At 48.7% G+C, this 23,542-nt stretch overlaps 1 protein-coding gene across 2 annotated transcripts in view; it reads right to left on the minus strand.

Annotated features, from left to right (window-relative positions):
* The window catches only part of LOC119386472 (syndetin), a 212,124-nt gene that overhangs the window by 92,283 nt on the left and 96,299 nt on the right, over positions 1-23,542 (minus strand). For both annotated transcript variants that reach the window (XM_049413147.1, XM_037653754.2), the window contains exons 11-12: positions 11,055-11,166; positions 8,994-9,171 (exon numbers count right to left, since the gene is read on the minus strand). In XM_049413147.1, coding sequence (XP_049269104.1) covers positions 8,994-9,171; positions 11,055-11,166 — 290 coding nt within the window. The remainder of the gene's footprint in view (positions 1-8,993; positions 9,172-11,054; positions 11,167-23,542) is intronic.

Here is a 23,542-nt window from a genome sequence, read left to right on the forward strand (position 1 = left end):
CAACGACGCTCGACGCAATGCTACCAACCGCCACCGACGAAGACGATCTCGACGTTGCCGCCTATTTGCAACCTGCCGAAGAAGCTCGACAGCTCGACCGCCTTCGCACCAAGAATCAGCAGAGGGTCGACAGCTGTCGCTACAATCTTCGACGACACTTCATGGAGTACCAACCTGGTGACCGTGTGTGGGTCTGGACGCCGATACGCAGACGTGGGCTCAGTGAAAAACTTCTTCGGCGATACTTCGGGCCATACAAGATGCTTCGACGTCTCGCCGCTCTTGACTACGAGGTCATCGCGGACGGCATTACGAACTCCCAGCGACGCCGCGCACGTCCTGAAGTCGTCCATGTCGTGCGTCTTAAGCCGTTTTTTGAATGTTAGCGAACCTGGGAACTCTACTTTTTCCTTTGTTATTGTGATTTATTTTTGTATGCACTTTTTTTTTCCCCCTTCTATGTTCTGTCGCAAGCATCAGGACGATGCTTTTTCAGAGGGGTCGACGCCACGCCCGCTTGTTTTATTTTTATGTATTCAGGTTTGACCAACAAGGACGGTTATCAACGCCTGACGCTGACCACGCCGCAGTGTTCGAGAAGCTTCACGATTGTAGTAGATCATTTTGTTAAGATTGCGCACAGGACGCGAATAGTCTAGACGATTCCAGAGCTTGCGCGGCAACCAGCAGGGGTGCAACAGCCGAAATAGGATTTGGAGCAATTTTTGGAGCAACAAAATGTTACTTTTGGAGCACAAAAATACAAATTTGGAGCAGTTTACGAAAAAAAAGCCTGAATTTTTTAGCACGATATCCCACATTTGGAGCAGTATAACAAGGAAGGCTTACTTTTAGAAAAGAAAACAAAAATACAAACCATTCAACATCAGCTAACTCGTGCACAGTGCACGTGAACACTGCTATTTCTATAAAAGCAGTGTGTTGACCCACCCCATGGTGCGAAACCCATGGTGCGAACAAGTCCACATTAGCATTTGCAGGGCCTGTCAAATAATTCGACAGGCACTGGAAATGCTAATGTGGACCTGAGAACCTGGCAACCTCGAAATTCGGGAGATTTGTAAAGCAGGAGCAAGCAGGGGTGGCGAAAAAAGAAAACTGGTGTACGTTTTGTCTATTTGTTTCTCAAGGCCGCAAAAACGCATACACAGCAGCGCCAAATGATTGGCAATAATTTTTTAGACGTCAGCGATCATACTAGTGCTCGTAATTACACGGCGCGTGCACGAATGAGTAAATAACGGAAAAAGTGTGCTGGGTCCCTGACAGCTAGTACTAACAGCCCCTTCTAGATCTCAGAATGCTTTTCCGCAGGACACCAGTGCACTGCAACAAAAGTGGCTTAAAAAGCCTTCTGCATGCAATAAAACAAGCATCACGAAATTTGAGAACCACTGTCCCTTTTTTTATTGCGATAACATTTATATGGTCACTCTCGACGGGTTTTTGCCGTCATGTTCCATATAAAACCAAAACTGATGACTTCCCCCCGCGCATAGTATGCTCTATCGCGGGTAAAAGCGTGCGAGTGCGGGCGATGAACGCGGCTGAAGCAGAGATCGAACGAGCAAGCCCATCTCCTTCGCTCGGAGGGCGCATGCGATAACACCACTCCGCTCGGGGGGCCTGCCATCGAAGCAGTGAGGAAACGCCCTGCCCTTCTTGAACGTGCATGAAAAGACGCGAGAGTCACTCGAGCAGCAACTGTGAACTTTGATTCTAAGGGCGCGGTCGCGATCGCTGGCGCGCGCTATCTCAGCAGCCCTCAGCGGGCGGCTCGTATGCCCTGTTACTTCCTGCGCTCTCAGTGCGAATACACTGTGCAGAAAGAGCATCTTTCCCTGGTGCGGCCGTATTCTCTTACACCAACGTTTTGTATGGTTACGCGAGATCAGATACAAAAGAGTTTGCTGCCAGCCTCACTTCGTATAACATTACAATTTGTTGCTGTCGCATTCATTGTTTCGCCCTTGTGGTGAAACTGTGACTTTTTTTTCTTTTCTTTCACGGGGGGTTTATGGTTATAGTCTGCACGTCTGTATGCAGATGACCAATGCAGCCTGTATTTCTCGCTAAAACTTGCGCGACTGAGAAAATTTTGAAACTCGTCAGGCATTTTGGCGCAGCGTGGTGCAATTTTAACAAATTTCACGGTTTTGGCTCAGCTTAGCGCAAATATAAGGAATTGCATCAAATTGGCGCAATTGGCGCAGCAGTTGCATCCCTGCTACCAGTGATAAGGCTGGAAAGTTCGATGCGTGATGTATAAAAGACGGCGCGTCCCAGCCATGAGCAGTTTTATCGACGGACGACGCCCTGTTTGCTGCTGTCAGTGTACAGCGTGTATTGCTGTAGTTCGAGTTCTCATTTCCCGGCCACAAGTTCGGCCAAATAAACAGTTTCATCTTGAAAACGCCGACTGCTGTCTTTGTCGACATCACGACCACGTCACAGTACGTTTAGCCCTAAGTGTCCTTTGCATAAGCACTGCAACATCGGACCATGTAGGCCATCGTCACTCTGCTTCGTGCATCTATGCAAGACAGCTCTGAAGAAGACACAACTGGGTCTCCCTAGGGCCCTGACAGGACTTCCACGAACTCGGAATTATTCGTTGACAGGCGCCTTTTCATTTCACTCACTTGTTTGGCAAGGACAGGAGCAGCATTGCTGTCAAGGCCTGGGCTATGCATGCATGTTCCTTGGATCAGTGAGAGGACCAGAACCAATTGCTTCCTAGGTACATATGTACTACAATACAATGTCAAACTGTACCAGTCTTGAGAAATGCCTCTACAGACATGGAGGCTTTTCAGTCTCTGCTTTGTCTCAACCAGGATGCCGTGACCTACTAGAAAATCTTGGAAGAGCTCGCATACAAAGGTCACGAATCTGAAACTGCTAGAACTGGCTCTGATGCTAGCAAACCAGATTGCTCGATTCCCAATGATGCTGGCCTGTCCAGACAAGTGTACTTTACCCTTATCAGGAAACACAAAACTTCCATTTTCTGCGAAACTTCACGAAGAGAGGGTTTTACTGCCTTGAAGTGACTTTATTCGTCTCGCTCTTTGGTGGACTGTGCTAGCAATACAGCTGAGTCGGTCAGAGTCAGGCGAAATTCCCAGCTTTGATAATCCTTCCTTCCAGGAATTTTATCCCTTCAGTGGCAAACACACCCTTCTCCTCCCTGTTTTGCCCTTCCAGCATTCCTTCTTGCATCCATCATCGTATGAAGACACTCACTGTGTCTTGTCCCTCTCCAAACAAGAACATAATCGACACAAACTCAGGTCGCCGGCATTCCCTCATATATGTTTCACTATTTTCATTTTTAAGCACGTTGCGATAAGATGCAATGCCAAAGAACAGAAACTGATTTCTCTCAAATCATGTATTGAACAAGCGCACGCTTGGAGGATCTTTCGCCTAGAGAGACGTGATGAAACCCAAAGAGTTGGCAACTACATTAGTGTATACACTGGCACTGGCGAGCTCTGCCTCAATATCCTCTCGTCTAGAAAGTACGTAGGCAATGCTCGTGCTTCAGGTTCTGACTAATCTGTCAAGGGGCTATGCAAGTCCGGTAGAGCGAAGCTTGCAGAAATGGGCGTATGCTATGACATAAGTCTGTGTCCCTGACTCATCCTGTGGAAAGTCCAGCAAATTACCATTCACGATACAGTCTCTCTGGCTCGACAAGTCAACTCACACTGTTAAAATGTTAGAGCCTTCCTTCAAGAGTTTCTCCAACTGTTTGCTCTGCGTCCTTTGAATGTGCAGTGAACCTCATGAACCCTGGCGCTTCTACAGCACGAGGTGAAATAATTTTTATATCCAGCCCCAATTTGGGCATCTTAAAGGCCAACTCCGGCGATTTTTTGGCCATGTTAAAGTAATGGTGCTTTTATGTTCCCGAGACGCTCCTGTTACGGGCCCGATAGCAGAAATACTCAGCAAATTGGAGAATAATCTTAAATAAGCAAAAAAAGCGCAACACCGAAACTGAAACCCAACGGAGTGTACTGTCTACGTATGATGTAGACGTTGTTACGAACGAACCGGAAGTCGTGCAAGGCATGCCGGTCACGCCGGCGCGAAGTATGAAAACTGTGACAGCCGGGACGAGCAGACGCACAGTGGAGAGGTGAGCACGCCGTGCATCAGCTGTAATGCCTGCGACTGCTAGTGCCGCGTCTGATACAACAGTGTCTCAGCCAGCACAGCAGACGCTCGCTGTAGCGGCCGTAGTTAGCGGTGCCCTCGGCTGCGTCACTTCCGCCGCCTTCCCAATACTGACGTCACAGACGCAATGTTGCCAATAATTGTGGGAAGCCAGGAGGGCGTTTGCAGATAATCTTTAAAATTCATTTGCAAACAATCTGTGCATGTCTCAAGCCTGTAATTTGGCATAAATGACGGAAACGTGCAAAGGAACGTACCCAGCGAATTTCATTGAGATTCATCGACCTCGAAAAATCGCCGGAGTTGGGCTTTAAGGGTTCACGCATTTTGCCCCAACGCCCACACTGGCTATGATACAAGTCTGTCTTCAGTGTTTATGGTGTCCTGTTAATACGGTACAGATTAACTTGAATTTCTTTGTAATGTTCCTCTTGCATACGCATGCAGCTTCTTATCACATATGGTGCAAACAAGGTGGTCTCACACCATGGAATTGCACGAGTCCCCAATATTGCAGGTCTTTGACTTGAGTTGGGCATCACTGTTCAAAAGGCTCACCCTCCTGTTTTTTTTTATCTGTGCAAAATCTTTTTTAAGTCTCTGCAAGACAGTGTGAATGTAGGGAAGCAGGAGAGGCCTTTTTCTGTCTTCAACTATGGCTGTGCTCCTGAATCATTCCTTTTCTTCATCTGCTATAACCAAAAGGAAGTGTTCCAGATAACCAGTGCATGAAAGACCTGTGCTGTAAAACTCTGTTGTTGCATTGCGTGAAGACAAGTATACAGTCGAACCTGGGTATATCGAACTCGCCAAAAAACGTTTATTAGTTCGATATATGGCATAATTCGATATAGGCCCGCTATAGGATTTTGACACAAAGGCACATAACAATAAGAAAAGTACTTTATTAATATGGTGGCTTACTTGCGTGCCCTACTTTGGAACAAAATAGTCCTGGATTTTCTTCTGTGTCAACGACTTCGCTGCCTGCGACAGCACGCACGCCTCCACGTTGTCCAACGAGTCGGAGCAGCTGAGGCCGCAACCTTCCACATTCAGGCAATAGCGCCGGACCAACGCAAGTGCACTAATCACTTCGGAGGATGTAGGCAATGGGCCATCGTCAATTTCCTTATTGCTGTCGCTTTGGCTCGTGGTCGGCACGACGTCTGCAACGTAGTCCTCATCTTGTAGCTCACCCATGATGGCGACATCATCGCCCGCACTGACGAACTCGTCGAATGTCGATCCGTCGATAGCTCCCGGGAACTCTGCCAGCTCGCTCCAAACTTCGGCGGAAACACCTGCGGTGTCTTCAATGCTGTCATCGAAATTTGGGGTGTCATCACCAGGCATGCGGAAGCCGGCATGCCTAAAGCAGTTCTGGATCGTCTCCTTCGTGACATCTGCCCACGATCTACTCAACATAGAAAGAGCTCCGAGCAAGTCAATCTTAAGCTCCCTGCCGACACGAAGGTTCTGCAGCAGCCTCTCCACCAGGCGCTTCCAATAGCCGGCTTTCAGAGCGCGTATAACGCCTTGATCCAGTGGTTGCAGTACAGACGTAGTGTTTGGGGGCAAAAAACGCAGCTCGATGTTGCTGAAGGTCGTACTGCAGTGGTGCGATGAACAATTGTCCACGAGCAGGCACACCTTGCGATTTTCGCCTACCAAATCATCATTCCACGACGATAGCCACCTGCCGAAAAGCTCCCCGGTCATCCACGCTTTTGAGTTTGCTCGGTAGGTAACTGGAAGCGACAGTGCATTTCGAAAACACCGCGGTGCCGTGCTTTTCCCGATAACCAGAGGTCGAAGCTTTTTCGATCCGTCTAAATTAGCTGCCAACAGCACGGACACACGAGCTTTGTTTGCCTTGCCGCCGCAAGTCTTGTCACCACGACACGCAAGTGTCTTGTTTGGCAACATTTGCCAAAATAGACCGGTTTCATCCGCATTGAAGATATCTTGGGCTTGATATCTTGCTGCGATATCTCGCCAGTTTTCCTCGAGCCATTTGTCTACGCTGTCCAGGTCCGCCACTCTGCTTTCACCTGTAACAGCTTTGCCAACGATGTCGTGCCGTTCTTTGAACCGTTGGAGCCAGCCTGAACCGCCTTGGAAATCGTGCCTGCCAAGCAGGAAAGCAAGGTCCTTGGCTTTCTGCTCGATCATAGGGCCGGACACCGGGATGTTTCGCGACTGAACGTCCACAAACCATTTGTAAACGGCCGCTTCAACATCTTCGTACACAGTAGTGCGCACACGTCGGTCGCCACGGGCACCTGGCCTTTTGTCCGACTTGGCCCTGATGTCTGCCTTGTTCTTCAGGATAGTACTCAAGGTGTTCCTTGGAATTTTGTACGCGGCGGCGACGTCGGACTTCTTTTCACCGCGCTCGACCCGATTTATGATTTCGAGTTTCGCGGCGAACGGCAAATTCTGCCTCTTTGCACAAGCCATGACGACAGCGCGCCAATAAAGTTCACAGAGCACCAACAGGCAACACCACCAGCACGGACCACGCTGAATGAGGACTCGAGGAAAACAGGCAGCAGCAGGCACACAAGCATAAAGAAAGAAAAAATGGCGCTCACTTCTACGCTTCTACCGCCTCCGCGCCTCGGAGAAAGCACGACGGCCTCTGATTGGCTGTAAGCGCTGCGAGCGGGCCAGGATCATTTCTTGCAGGGGGGTGTTCGCCCATGCACAACCGGGTCTAAACCACTTTTTCTAGGGTGGCGCCGGCAGTTTTCCCCGCCACCGCGAGGGAAAGCCAACTTGCTGGGGCACTTTTTAGGCACATGGTGTTTGATATATCGGTTGTCGTTGCTATTTTCGTTCGATGTAACAGTAACTTTTGCTATATATTCTCAATGTAAATTTACCGTGTTTAGAAATTGTTCGATATACGGGATAATTTGATATAAACGGGTTCGATATAGTCGGGCTCGACTGTATAGGGTTTTCCACTAAGGGCAGGTCGATGTTGGCAATCTGTGGAGGCCACGTTGTTTTGGTAGCGTCCGTCTAATCCGCTGTTTATTATTCAGTCACTGATGTCAAATCACTGTGGCAAGTTACACGATTTAGGCGCACATACAAATGATGAAATTTTATTATCAAAATGACTCTTCGTTCGTGCAAACATTGCACCGAAAAATCATGTTTAGCGATGAGGCGCATTTTTGCATACATGGCTATGTCAACAAGCAGAACTGCCGTATATGGGAAGGCTCCATCCCACAGGAGGTTAGTTAGCGGCAATTCATCCACAAAAGCTTACTGTTTGGTGTGGATTTTGGGCCGGCAGCGCCATGGGTTCATACTTTTTTGAGAACGACGTTGGTGAGGCCATCACCGTCAATGATGTGGGTGCGCTTTGAAGACGCGGACAGGGAAGAGACAGGACATGCAGAACCAACTAGCCCAATTAAGCGCGCTGACAAACATCACCGCCAATGGCGAGTGCTACGGAAATATAACTGATTTCTTTTGACCGAAACTGAACGATACGGATGGAGACAGTGACTGGGTTCATGCAGGACGGCGCTACGTGCCACGTAGCGGAAGTAACGATGGACATTCTGCACGAATGATTTAAGGGTATGGAAACTCTCGCAGAGCTGACCTGAACTGCCGACTAAGACCGTGCGATTTGACGCAGCTAGACTTTTTCTTCTGGGGTTTCCTATAGTCGCAGGTCTATATACCAATAAGCCACAATCGACCGATGCCCTTAAAGTCAACATAACCCAGGCCATCGCTAAAATTCAGCCAGATCTATGTGGCAGAGTCATTGAAAATTGTACTACTCGGATCCGTCCCGCCGTGAGAAACTGTGGCTGACATTTGAACGATGTTATATTCCATACATAATGGCATACGTGGGCCTTCGAAATGAAAAAAAAAAAAGAATTTCGTTAATACCTCACGCAGCTTGCCCTGTGCGCATTATACATGAGCACAGGGCAAAATGTGTTATGACCCATGAAATCCAGCAGCCCTTTCCCACACTTCGCATGGCTCACCAGATAACAATGTAGGATGGCAAAGCTAACTTGCGTGCTCTGCAGTGTGATGTTATATCACAAGTTCCTCGTTGAGATAAAGACAACATGCCGAACTGTAAATAACCAAGGCCACACAAAAATGCGGCAGCCTCCCTTTGTGGAAGTGGGAGGGTCTCAGGGCAAGTTGGAAAGGTTCAACAAGGCCAAAAAATTTTTAGGACAGCTATCCTTTGTTATTTTCATTTTGGGGGGGGGGGGGGGGGGGAGGGGCAGCGCTGTTTAGAGGGAGATTTGCGGTGGTGTACGTACAATCCGGAGGACTGGTCAGAAATCAGGGGAGTTGGCAGGTATGCATTTAAGATGCTTCAATTCACAGGCTTTGAACAGGAATCTGTTCCACGAGATCTATTAAACACGCCCGTGCCTACTCCCTCCACATCACACTTCCTGTGAAATGTTTGATACTGTACAGCATCTCCACTGTTGCACTTCACAGATGGTTCCTGCCTATCTCTACAAAGCGCTGGAACCAGCTGCCAGAACAAATAGTTAAACACAACAAAACTTAAGCAGTTATTGACAGTACATTTTCAAAGGTAAGCTCGGTCTCCTACCCGTGCTGTGCTTTACCTCTGCAATGCCTTCCATCGAAAACCTTGCCTCTTCATGTCTTCATCACTCCCGCATAAATTGGGCTTCAGGTAATACCCCGAGTGAAGCCTTTAAGAGGTGGTGATGATGATGATGACGTCAAGGAAAGGTTGGAACACACACCTGCGCACAATGTCCAGCACTTGAATGAACTGGTTGAACTTGAAGCCTGCAATGTTGGAGGCGAGCAGGAACTGGGTGACCTTCTTCTGGATGTCCTGCCACACCCGCTGCAGCCCCCCACGCAACTTCTCGATCACGTAGCGTGCCTCAATGTCCTCACTCAGCAGGCTCTCTCCAGCTGCAGGAAAGCAGGGCTTTCTTAAACTGAAAATGCCACAAGAATGCTCAACTAATACGGCAACATTAAAAAGCTTTTTTGATTTTTTGCATGAAAAAAAAGAAACCAATTTTGTTGAGCCTAAGGCGCAGCAATCACAGTTAGATGCCTTGCCAGAGTGTCACATGTAAAGACTAAACAAATGCGGGTTTAATGCATCTGTGTAAATGAGCTTACTCTGCTGCTGCGGGTTGTTGTCAAATCCTTGTGCGTTGCCCAGAGTAGTGCGACGCCTTTGCTATCATGCTGCCCAGCCGAACCATTTGATCTCCACGAATGCGCAACATCGAAAACCGTCGCACGTTAAAAAAAAGTCACAGTTTCACCGCGAGAGCAAAATAGTGAATGCGATAACAAGAAAGAGGAATTTTATACGAACATAGGGTAGCAGCTCACTCCTTCAGGAAACGCAGCCGCCGCACTAAGAGAAGTGTCCTATCTATGGCTCATGGGCGGATCCAGGTGCCTACTTTGGGGGGGGGTGTGTACAAAAGCTGAAGCCACCGCCTCAGCAGTGCATTTTGGTGGGCCACGCATATTAGCCCATGGGGATTATGGCGGCGCCTAAGAAGCCTTTGTTGGAAATGTGTAGGCCTGTGCGAATATTTGAGCACTTTGAATATTCGAACAAATAGTACAGTATTCGAATTCTCTTCGAAACGAATTTAAATTCCAGGAAATTTCGAAGTATTTGGAATGAGCGAATAGACATATATAAATCGCGTGTAACCCCCTGTAAAGGTGGTTTCGCTGCAGTGAAGGTGTGCTATACGGTGAATACATCTTTCCAGAAGAAATTTGCACTGCCTCGAAGCCCCACTTTAAGGTTATATAAACATACAGTAAAACCTCGCTAATTCAAAGTGACTGGGACTGTGAAAAATATAATTAGGCGAGTTTTTGAATTAATCAAACATACAAAAAGCGGGATGCAAGGAACTTTGAATTACTGGAAGTAATCAGCGGTGGTCGTTTGCTGTGCCTGCTAGTTTGCAGCTACAAGGGTTATGTTTTCCAGCAATACCTGGTCCCAACTTTGCTGCTAAACCGTGGAAACGGCGGGCTTCGCTGCTGCCAGCGTAAAAAAAAGAAAAGAAAGAGGGAAAAAAGCTTTCACTTGCTGTAAATAGGCCTGTTACGCTCACTCTCACCTGGAAATATATTCTTCACAGAGTACTTAATAGCATCTTTGAAGCTCGGGATCAGAGCGAGTGAGCTCTCCGATAACCGCCAACAAGCATCGTCGTCCTTTTTTCGCCGATAGGGATGGCTTGCAAGATACCAGCCTTGTCGACAACATCCGCTTCCTGGACGATCGTGACCGCTTGCAAGATAACTATAACTCAAGCTCGTTACATCTACTGCTACCGCTCTACAACTAATCACGCTCGTTACTTGACAAGCGACGATAACAAGAACACCATAGCGGGCACTAACGCACAGCACGCGCGACTAAGAATACAGAACTACACGGCGTAGTCACACAACACCCTGACAACATTGCGCGATACGATGTGTCGTGGTTCATGGTTCCTGAATGCCCCACATTAGCCTGATGCTCTCCCACTCCACTGTTCTGAAGGCGAAGAGAGCGTCGAGGTGCGCCCCTTCCCCGCAGCTGCAGCGGCTGTTCGATTTGAAAACTGCATTCACAGAATATCGAGCCAGCGCTACCGTGACTTTCATTGCCTTTCAATACAGTTACTGTGGATTTTCCCTGGTGGGAGCACAATTTCCCTGAGTTTTCCCCGAGTATTTTCAGACTACCCGAAATCTTTGAGAATTCCCGGTTTTCCCAGTCGGTAGACACCCTGCTTCACCCGCGCCAGGAGAGGAAAACTCACCAGGCTCCCGGTCGCGATGCCAGGTGAGCACAGCCCAGTAGCTGCACATAACCTGCCACAATGCCTGGCACAGGTCCACCAGGCAGCCCAAGAACCGCTCTGCAGGAACCAGCTGCAAAGTCATCACATGTTTGCAGCCCACATCTAAAAACATAAGCTGAAAGAGCGCTACTGAAACAAAAGAAATAGAAGCATGCACCAAAGGTCAACCAAGCAGCCTTCCCCAAGCATTTCTCTGCACAGATAACGTAGGCGTTATAAAACACTGTGCCACGTGCCCAAATCCTTATGGCCAGCCATGGTGCTCTTAGGTGCAGGTGCACAGCACAAAGACAGGACACCCAGCAACAGGACCAGCAACAAACTATGTTTACTGTGCATAAACAGCAAAACCAACTAAAGTCGGTGCACTCACTATATATATTTACTCTGTGAAAGCAGTACAACCGATGGAGTTCAGTGTTCTGGCCTGTCACTCGTGCTGCATCCTGTCTCGAAACTGTCTGCTTAATTTTAGCTATGTGCACCAACTGGCCCAAATGCATTCCACACTGACATTCTTCAATACTGTCCTACATCGCAAAAAGGTGCAACTTGATTCAGACTGCTTCAAAACCAGGAAGTAAAAACAAAGAACAGAGACACTTTTTTCCAAACACGATTATCCACAACACAATGCGCCTGAAGGTTTTCGTTTTCAAACAGAAGAATCTCAATAACTGCAAACTGACACATAATTTGAACAACACGGCTGTCCTGGCAAAGTTGTATGTATCTTAATAAAAAAAAGGTTTCCGTAAATTCACTCTAAAGTATAAGGATCGTCCAACGACTATTTTGAAGAAAAAGTGGAGGCCGCTGAAGCTTCGCAATAAAGAGTGGTACGCAATAGCACTTTAACCCCGTCTGCATCACTTTATCATCACCTACGTAAATGCAAACTTTGCCGATGCTGTGGCCGGTGAAGAAGATGGTGAATTATCACTGAGCCCTTTGTAATGGGTGGAACGCTATAAACCACCCACTCATTATACAATTCACATGGTGCAATGCATGGTGCAATTCCACGCTTCTGCCATGCACCATTACGTCTGTTGACGCGTCTCCTCCCCCCGACATGATGACTGTGTAGGGTGCATTTCCAAAGCAGTTTAAACCACTGGTGCAGCTCGGTGGTAGAACACCCGAGAGCCACACACAATGCCTGGCTTTAATGCCGGCTCGGACCTCAATTTTTATTACTAGCATCCATCGGGATTTTTCGCTCATGGACAGCCAAGACTTTTTACCCACAACCAATGCTGCCGATGACGACACCACATTTTCTGTGACACAGGCTCTTAACGCTATTGCGTTAAAACTCGCCAAGGACTGCCCTTGGAATAAAGGTCACATCGTATTGAATCATGCTTCAATGCATCTCCCAAAGTTTGAGATAACGCCACCGCCATCATAAGGTGTGTGTGAAGGCAGCCGACACAGACCGCTGTCCTCAGCCTTTGGACCTGCCACAGATTACCTGCAAGGTACGGAAAGCTAGTCTACTAGCACGCACAGCCCTATTGACTCGTGCTCGCCTAGTCTCACCCCCATCAACAGCGTGCACGCCTTCACCCTCCTCCACACCGAATGCTGTTCTGCACATCGCATCCCCTTTAATGCAAGCATGATGCCTGCCCTCAAGTCTCAATCAATCAGTTTGTGTTGTGTATTATATACTATAATGACTGGTTATGCAGGCAGGACCCCAAAGCCCTTTCAAGGGATGTGGCAGAGGCCTGTTTTTCGAGAAAAGTGGTGACTACTGAACAACAAGGCAAATAAATAGAAAAAAATACAAATGTTACGATAGCTTTGTGTCATGTTCATGCATGACATGCATGTCATGCATGAAAAATGTTTCTTTTTTTCATTATCTTGGCAACTCTTGTAAGTTACGTAGATGAACATGAACAAGTTGCCTATACTGTAAGCACTTTTTAGATAATTCATCACCCTCACTCAAATATAGCCATCATCATTCTATTATTCTTCTTCGTGTCTGAACGCGCAGAATAAATGGACCTGCCAGCGTTGTATGGTCGGGTCCTTATTCGTCTTCCAGAGTGGTGGAGTTGCGTCAAGATCCCGACGTCTTTCTGCTTTCATGTTCAACTTGAAGTTACGTTCCCGTCACCGCCTGCACCCAGCCACTCGTAGAGCTATGCAAACTTTGAACCAAAAGGCGCTGGACAGCTTTCTTGCTCTAGCGTCCTACTTTCATCGCTTTATATGCAACTTTGCTATAATAGCAGCTTCACTAAATAAGTTATTAGTCACCGGTGCCTCTTTTGTGTGGTGCAACAAGTGCAACTAGGCAATTCAAGTACTAAAGAAAAAAAACACCTCACTTCCGGACCCTTTGACGAGAGAGCGCCCACTATACTCCACAGTGAGGCAAGCGCAAAAGGTTATATGTTGGGCGAGTTGGTTTCTAGCTTCCATATTTCACAGCGCAAGACGACAACACGGTAAGGAACACAAGACACACGGAGCGCTGACTGACAACTGATATTTTATTGATACCAGCCAGTCTTTTATACCACTGGTGGCGAGGAGAAACGGGCAAGGTACATGCGCGGAAGGGTCATTAGTGCCGGGAGAAAACAGACATGCGTCAAACTTCACAGTCAAGATATTTGATTTCTTTTTGGGACAATGCTACTGAGGGTGCACTTATACACTTATCTTGCAACTTCGCTATCACATGTGCCTCCTGTATTTCTCTTGTTAGAGCATCACGATGCTTGCCTATTACTTTGCTGTCTCTGTACATCGGTTCACATGTTTCGCTGTCATTCTCGTCAGATCGACAATCTCTGCAGTGTTTGGCAACGTGACCACAAGTGGCCACGCGTGCGACATTGTCATGGTGCTCTTTTAGTCTTTGGTTTATGCATCGTCCAGTTTGTCCCACGTACTCTTTCCCACACGAAAACGACAGGGAATAAATTACACCTTTCTTGCACTCGACAAACTGCTTGACATGCCTGACAATACATCCATGTGATTCTCCATTCCTACGATTAACCTTTTTGCACATGCCAGCCAATTTTTTGGGAGCCGAGAAGACGACTTCCACGCCCGCGCGTTTCCCAATTCTCTTGAGGTTGTGTGATACCTGATGGAGGTAGGGCATGGCAACAACTTTTTTTCTTTTTTCTCTCAGTTGGAATGGCTCGCTGCCATCTCGAGTTCTAAGGATATGCTTCAGTTTCTGTGCAACAGCGACCATAAGCTCGGAAGGGTAGCCAGCCTTCGTGAGGCGACTGACTTGTTCCTTAAGGCTTTGTTGCATGGTGTGTTCACAACACTTCTTTAAAACATTATTAAAAACAGAATGAATAATGGCTCTCTTAACAAGTTTCGAATGGGCTGAAGCGCAAGGAAGGATGGGTTTTTGAGCTCGGGGCTCGTAATACCAGCAAACATGAGAGGGTGTGAAGTGAAGTGAAAGGTCTAAAAATCTAATGGTGTCATGAACTGGTGTTTCATGCGTTAGAACCAATGGTTGAAGTTGCTCAAGAAAGATGGGGTGAACATTTGAAAACAGCCCCTCAAACTTGAGGTTGTCACAGTGTAAAACACTGCAGAGATTGTCGATCTGACGAGAATGACGGCGACCCATGTGAACCGATGTACAGAGACAGCAAAGTAATAGGCAAGCATCGTGATGCTCTAACAAGAGAAATACAGGAGGCACGTGTGATAGCGCAGTTGCAAGATAAGTGTATAAGCGCACCCTCAGTAGCATTGTCCCAAAAATAAATTAAATATCTTGACTGTGAAGTTTGACGCATGTCTGTTTTCTCCCGGCACTAATGACCCTTCCGCGCATGTACCTTGCCCGTTTCTCCTCGCCACCAGTGGTATAAAAGACTGGCTGGTATCAATAAAATATCAGTTGTCAGTCAGCGCTCCGTGTGTCTTGTGTTCCTTACCGTGTTGTCGTCTTGCGCTGTGAAATATGGAAGCGCAAAAGGCATCAGAGCAGTGCTTCTGCAACATGTTGCCACTTCTAAAGAGCAGGCTGTGGCATACACTAGCCGGACCCTGTCAACAGCCAAGGTAAACGACACCATCACAGAGCTGGAATGCCTCGCTCTTGTTTGGTCGATACAAACATTTCACCCATACCTCTACGGTTGGCACTGTCGTGACACTGCATACGAGCGCGACGCGTATGCGTGTCGCAATAACCAGTCGACGAGCTGCGCTCTCAGTGACGAAAGGAAAAACTCCCCTCTTTATTGTGCCGGTCGATAATATACACTCCGGGGAACATCACGTGGTTAAGGTAGCTCGGCGCACACAGTTGTCGCCCCGCTATCTGTTCTGACGTCACACGCCGAACACGGGCACGCGGTACCAGCACATCCCCCCTTTTTTATTCCAAGCACCGGAACATGCGCACATACACGATAGAGAATATCTGTTGTACAAAACAAAACAGAATATATGTTATACAAAACAAAACACCAAACCACTACTCATCAATGCCCAGTCGTATGGGCTTCTTTACCACTCTACCAAACCGCGTTACAATGGGAGTGGGTTCACTATTGGCCACAACGCGAGTCGGAGGCACCGCTGAATCTGTTGCTGTCGAGCCATCTGGGCTACGAGCCATTTGTGTCCCGCTTGGCTCCTCCGAGTTTTCTGGAAATTCGTAAGTTTCCGTGTGCGCCCTTTCTTTTGGTAGACGGTTAAGCATTCTCCTGTTTCGGCGGAGGACCACACCGTCGTCTGTTCGCACTACATATGACCGCGGTTTTGGTGCTGGTTCGAGGACTGTGGTCTTGGATTGCATGTCTGTCACCCAGACCAGGTCCCCTGCTTCTAGCTTGGAAAGCCGTCTGGCACGATGGCGTTGGTTGTAGTAGCGGCACTGCCGCTGCCTGACCTCCTGGTTGCGGGCCACGACTTCTTTCGGGCCGCTTTTTTCCGGATTTCGATGACGCGGTAGCAATGGGACTCTTGTCCTCAATCGCCTACCCATAAGTACTTCAGCAGGACTGACTCCAAGAATGCCGGGCGTCGCCCTGTAAGCCAGCAATGCCAGGTAAGGGTCTTTAGACTTTAGAATGAGGTGCTTAACCGTCTGAACCATTCGCTCTACTTCCCCGTTCCCCTGTGGGTGCCTCGGACTCACGGTGACGTGGCGAAACCCGTATGACACCGCGAACTGTTCAAACTCGGTGGCCACGAACTGAGGACCGTTGTCTGTCACCACACACTCAGGGATTCCATGCCTAGCAAAAATATCTTTCAGTCTATCAATGACCGTTCCAGACTTTGTGGAGGGAAGATTGACTACCTCAGGGTACCGTGAAAGATAATCCACTGCGACAAGGTATGCCTGGCCGTTGATTACGCACAGATCTACTCCCACTCTCTCCCAAGGAAACGATGGCGTTGCGGTTGCTATCATGGGCTCGGCCAGTTGCTGAGCATGCTGTGCGCAAACAGTGCCCTGATTCACGAACTGTGCCAGTTCGGTGCTCAACCCTGGCCACTAGACAAAACGTTTAGCCATACTGCGACAACGCCCAATCCCCTGATGCCCATCATGCAATCTGCGCAGCACATCTGTTCTTAGAGATAGTGGGATTACCAGCCTTGTTCCTTTCAGCAAGAGACCATCAATCATATTAAGGCATGCTCTATCTTGCCAGTAAGGCATGAGGAAAGACGGAACATTCGGTTTCCTTGGCCAATGGGCCTTACACAGCCTGCGCAGGTGTTTACAAATGGGATCATTCATTTGACATTCTCTCACTCTAGACAAAAAATTGTCGCCCGTTTCCAAGCCAAGCAAACACGCCTTAGAGTATGCTCTGACATCTGACACACACAAGCCCTTTTCAAAATTGCTGCATGCAACTGGAGACCGCGAAAGGGTGTCGGCTGTGACTAGCGATTTGCCGGGAACGTACTGAACACTGAAAAGATAGCGCATTAGTCGGAGCCGAAAGCGTTGAATTCTCGGGGGCATATCATCAATGGCCATCTGGCCTAGTAAGGACACTAAGGGCTTGTGATCCGTTTCGAAGGTAACGTTTAGGCCACGGATGTACTCGTCAAATCTTTCGGCTGCCCACGTCAGTGCTAGCGCTTCCTTTTCTATCTGGGAGTATCGCCGCTCTGTGTTCGTGAGGGATCGAGATGCGAAAGCTATTGGTCTACGGTGGCCGTCTTTCTGCGTTTGAAAAAGTACAGCTCCCAGTCCGAAAGAGGATGCGTCCGCTGAAAGGACGGTAGGAAGTGTTGCATCGTACATGGCCATACACTGCGCACAACAAATTAGCCCTTTCAGCTCGTTGGGTGCCTTTTCTTGGTCACACCCACAGACCCATTCGCTATCTTTGTGCAAAAGAGCACGCATCGGAGCAGTAGTCTGCGCCAGGTGAGGCAAAAAGCGACCTAGGTGATTAGCCATGCCGAGCAAGCTTCTCCGTTCGGTGACATTTTTCTGGGCGTTTAGATTTTTAACAGCGCTAACCTTTGCTGGATCAGGCTCAATTCCATTCTCATTCAGAATATGGCCCAGAAATTTCCCTTTGTTAACGCTGAACTGGCACTTTTCCTTGTTCAGAGTCACGTTTGCGCTAGCCAGGCGTGACATAACCTCTGCTAAACGTTCGTCGTGTTGGGATTTCGTATTACCAAACACTAGAATGTCATCCATGATGTTGACAACACCTGGCAGGCCGCATAGGATTTCGGACATCCTTTTCTGGAAATACTCCGGAGCGGACGTAATTCCGAACGGTAGTCTAGTAAAACAGTACCTCCCGAATGGAGTCAAGAACGTAGTTAGTTCTTCACAGTCCCTACTTAGTCGGACTTGATGGAAACCCGAGTAGGCGTCAAGCTTCGAAAACCATTTCGCACCGGCCAGAGAGCCTAATGCTTGATCCACCGTTGGTAGCGTGAAGCGCTCACGAACGACGCACTTATTTAGCTTTGTGAGGTCGACGCAAACTCTCAGTTTGCCCGACTGTTTCGTTACCAGGACTATTCCTGCGCACCAATCCGTGGGGCCGTCTACCTTTCTAATTACTCCCATGCGCACGAGTCTCTCGATTTCGTGCTTTAGCTTTCCCACGAGCGGAATCGGCACTCGTCGTGGAACGGTTATGGCATGCGGAATGGCACCCGGTTGTAGCCTAATAGTGTATTCTCCTGGGACTGTGCCTAGACTTCGCCCCATGCGCGGAAAAAGGGTTTCATACCGTTGCTCGTCTGCACTAAGCGCGTCGGCAAATTTGACAACACCTAAAGCCTCTAAGGCTGGCAGCCCGAGAAGTACGTCGCGAAGAGGGCTAACGACATAGCACGTTTGACGGACCGTCCTCCCTTTCCACGCAATCTCTGTGACAAATTTGCCTAGAACATTGAGCTTGTTGCCGCCAGCCCCCTGTAGCACCTCGTCTGCGTTATCCAGGCGGGTGGGTAATCCTGGAAATGTAGAAGGTAGAACCGACACTTCTGCACCGGAATCAACTTTAGCAAGGATAGGCACAGAGTTAATCAGAACCTGCACATAGCGCGCTTTCCCGGCCGCGTCAATCGCGCCAATGAAAGTTTCTCCGGTATCACATTCGACAGCCCAGACGCGTACCTTTCTTTCTGCTGACCCAGCTTTCTTGAGGCAGGCCCTCGCAAAATGTCCTTTGTTACCACAGCAGTGGCACTTGGAAGCTTGGGCCGGGCACGTCGACCTCGGGTGCGCGTCGCCGATGCAGTAGGGACACCGTCCCCCGTTGTGTTGCGAGCGTTTCTGGTGGCCCACGGCGTCCACGACGGCGCCTTGGCCTGAAGTTTTGGCAGGCCACCGATGTGCACCCCTTCCGGTCGAAGGCTCTGCTGCTGCTGTCGCACGGTTTCCTTGAGACGAGCCTTGGCCAGCGCCGTAGCCAATCTCAGCTGCGGGTCCATCTGCAAGGCCTCGGATAGTTGAGTGTCCCGGAGCCCGACGACAAACCGGTCTCGGATGAGTCTCTTCTTCATATCTCCGAAGTCGCAGCGGTCTGCCAGCACGTGAAGTGCGGCTGCGAACTGATCCACCGATTCTTCTGGCCGTTGTCGGCGTCTGTGAAAGCAGGCACTTTCATAAACAATGTTCCTTTCTTTGACGAAATGACTGTCGAACTTTTGCTTGACGACATAACTTTTTGCTTCTTCGCCGGTCAGCCCAAATGTAGCAAAGACTTCGCGGGCTTGGCGGCCCATTGTGTAAAGTAGCGTGCGTACCTGGGGCTCTCCCGAACGTTCATTGAGAGCTGTGGCGAAGCGGTAGTCATCGAAGTGGTCGATCCACGCCGGCCACTCCGACGTTTTATCGAAGTCCAGCGGTGGGGGCTGCTGGAGCCCCGGGATTACCGTTGTGGGCTTGTCTGCCATTTCGTGGGAATGCTGCCGTCCACGGCCTCAGCAAGATAGTTGACCAGTCCACACTTCTGACACCATGTCGTGACACTGCATACGAGCGCGACGCGTATGCATGTCGCAATAACCAGTCGACGAGCTGCACTCTCGGTGACGAAAGGAAAAACTCCCCTCTTTATTGTGCCGGTCGATAATATACACTCCGGGGAACATCACGTGGTTAAGGTAGCTCGGCGCACACAGTTGTCGCCCCGCTATCTGTTCTGACGTCACACGCCGAACACGGGCAAGCGGTACCAGCACAGGCACTTCACCATCGTCCTCGACCATCACGCTTAGTGTTGGCTGTCATCAATGAACGACATGTCAGGACGTCCAGGGTGCTGGATACTGCGCTTGCACAAATACGACTTCACACATAAGTCTGGTAAATGTCGTCATGATGCTCACACACAGTCTCAATGCCCACTTTCACTCTCTCTTGACAATAAGCCCTCCACCTATTCATAGCGTGGTTTCAACACCACGCCTGCCTTGCACCAGCTCTCGATAACCTCAATGGATCAAGTTCAACTTTCTTCACGTACTGATTTTTGTCCATTTCAATGTACAGGATCCTACTGCCAAACTTACATCGATCGCCTTTGCGGCATCACTAACCCACCCAACAAACGCTTGAGATGCCAGTTTCAACAATTTTACCCAAAAAGGTAAAATTGTCTCATTTGTCTCATCATTAAATTTATCATCCCACGGTTAACACCTGGGTCCCAGCTCTACGTCGCTGCCTTTGTCTTCGAGGAGCTTTAGAGGCATTTCAAGATGATGTTGCCACGAGCCAATTAGGCTTCCGCAAGACCTATGACCGCATCAAGACCCGCTGCTTCTGGCCTGGCTTATCCACAATGGCAGCCAAATAAGCGGGATCGTGAACATCGTGTCAGCACTGCAAGTTCTCCACATCCCCTCCCACCGGTCTCCTTCATCCTCTCCCCTGTCCAACCGCACCTTTCGAATTCATTGCAACTGACTTGTATGGTTCTTTGCTGTTGACACCCTCCAGTCCCCATTGGATTATCACTGCAGTGAACCACTGAACAAGATAAGCCAAGACTTCGTTCTGGGAGCATTGATGAGATTGCTGACATTTCCTTGCAATCTATCATCTTGTGCCATGGAGCTCCTCGAGACCATGGCAAAGCCTTTATTATTGCGATAGCAATTATATGGACAGTCTCGACGGGCTTTTCCCGTCGCCGTCATGTCACATATGAAGTCCGAATTGATAAAATCCTCTCGCGCATCGTATGTTCTACAACTGGTTCTACAACGCAGCTGAAACAGAGATCAAACGAGCTGGCCCATTTCTGTCGCTCGGAGGGTGCATGCGATAACATCACCCCACTCGGGAGGCCTGCCATCAAAGCAGACAGGAAACGCCCCGCCCATGTTTAACGAGCATGAAAAGACGCGAGGGGGGGGGGGTGTCGCGCGAGCAGCAACTTTGAACTTTGAATCTAAGGGTGTTGGCGTGCGTGCCATCTCGACAACCACCACAGAGGGCAGCTTATATACCCTTCTACGTGCTGTGCTCTCAACGCGAAGTGACTATGCGGACAGAGCATCTCTCCCTGGAGCAGCCGTATTCTCTTACACCAGCGTTTTGTAGTTACGCGAGATCGGATACAAAACAGTTAGCTGCCAGCCTAACTTCATATAATACAGTCGATCCCGGATGTATCGAACTCGGATATGTCGAATTATTGGCTATATCGAACAGTTGAGAAATCCCCTTGAATTTCCCATGCAAAAGTATGCAGTGATGCTACCGAGGACTTCTGATTTGGAGCAATTTTTGGAGCAGCAAAATTTCCGTTTTGTAGCACTTTGGAGCAGCAAAATTTTCATCCTGGAGCACTTTGGAGCAGCGAATTTTACATCCTGGAGTGCACTACAGAAGCATATTGCATTAACATTCAAGCACCCGAATATTATTTTGGGGCTCTTATGAATGCTAGAAATACTTCGATTCATTGCAAACCTCATGGAAAAATCATCTCAGGAGCATAGGCGTGCGCACAGGGTGGGCAGGGGGGCGCCCCCCTAATCACCTAAGAGGGGGGGGCGCAAAATCTGCCCCGTACATTGAACCTTCTAGTCACCTAAGAGGGGGGGGCACAAAATCTGCCCCATACATTGACTTAGTAAGGGGGGGGGGGGCGTTGCGATGAACCTTCGCTCCCCCCTGATGGGGAACCCTGCGCACGCCTATGCTCAGGGGAACTCCATATTTCACTCGCTAATGAAAAAATAAGGGCTCATGCAGTTGAGTGTTCTGGATTAACCTCTTCGGCGATTATTTTCGACACTAGCAAACAAACAGAATACCGGGTCAAGAAAATTGTACTTTATGAAATAACACTCTAAGTACACCTATGTGGTTATCAGCAGACATGGTAGACAAACGCCGTGATGTACAGCAGTGCCTCAATGCCAAAGAGCCACACTGTCCCTGATGCATTCCTCTAAGACAACCCCAAGGCGAAAGCCAGGTTATTTTTCTTCTCGATCGACGGGTAGATCCTCCCCCTCTCTATCTGCAAGCTTTCTGCACCTCACCTGGTTTTGCGCTAGCTCTATGATCGGCGCACCGACCACGGAAGCAGTGTAAAGTGACCATCTCATGTGATGGCGTCATCACGTGACGTCTCGACATGTGACGCCATGATGACATCACAAGTTTTGACGATCTATGACGTGATGATGACGCCATCACATGATGATTATTTTTAGCATCAATCGATTGACACCGCCGACGGTCAATTTTCATGTTTGATAAAGCATATCTAAGGCTTTCGCATTAATATTGTGTATTGAACATTAACAGCCTGGCCTTCCATACGAAACTACCCTCCACCATGCCACTCTGTGCCATGCGCGAAACAGCTTCGCTTATCATCCACTTTACAGAGTGAAATGACTCCTCAACTTTTTAAAATTTTTTATTGTGATAGCAATTATATCGACACTCTCGGCGGGTTTGGCGACGAACGCGGCTGAAGCGGAGATTAAACTAGCCGGCCGTCCATCTCCGTTGCACGGATAGCGCACGCGATACCATCTTCGCGCGTGCGGGCCTGCCGTCGATTGCTTATCAAACAGAGAGGAAACGCCCCGCCCGTCTTTCGTAAGGAGCATGAAGGGACGCCAGGGGAGCAGATGGGGGGGGGGGAGGGAGGGGGGATCGCATCGTTCGAAGGACGCAGTCGCTTGCGCGCGCGCTATCTCGAGGCATCAGGAGATGGCTCGCAAACTTGCTGTGCTCTCAACGCTTACTTCGTGTTTAGAGAACTCAGAGCAAGAAAACGCTTAGGTTCCTAGAGCGGTCATATTCCCTTAAACCAACGTTTTGTTGAGTTACGCGAGATCGGATCCAAAAGAGTTAGCTGCTAGCCCTACTTAGTTTAACAATACAGTTTTTTGGTATTGCATTCATTGCTTCGCCCTTAAATGAAACTCAGTTTTTTTAACCGTTAGCTATTGACCCCTGAAAGCAAGGGGCGGACGTGTAACATGGCGTAGCCGCTTCACTGCGGGCCGTCAGCGACGGGCCCGCTACTGACAGCTGCGCATTTGCTAAGGCAGGTAGTGCAAAGAGACACGGACACAAGCGAAGAATAAGTGCACAGGACAAGCGCCAACTTCAAACTAAAGTTTATTTCCTGAATCCTCGCCTATTTATCTTAAATCACACCACCACATAGTCACCATGGAGAGAGCAAGTGATACTGCTGTGAATGTCATGACGCCGACTCACTTTGATCATCTCTTATACCTAAAATGATAACAATAATAAAACGCGCAAAACCGCGCAGTCAAACACTGATACACTCAAAAACATCACAATAAGAACACGCATGCTCAGAATAGAATGTTCCTTACGCGGCAAGGGTAGCAGCCAGGTTGGCCGAAAGAAAAGCTATCTCACACGGGAGTAGGCTCAGTGAAGCCTGGCTAACACATACAGAATCGCTCTTGAGAATTAAAAACGCTTCTAC

The sequence above is a fragment of the Rhipicephalus sanguineus genome, chromosome 3 (assembly GCF_013339695.2).
Source record: "Rhipicephalus sanguineus isolate Rsan-2018 chromosome 3, BIME_Rsan_1.4, whole genome shotgun sequence".
Classification (NCBI taxonomy): Eukaryota; Metazoa; Arthropoda; class Arachnida; order Ixodida; family Ixodidae; genus Rhipicephalus; species Rhipicephalus sanguineus.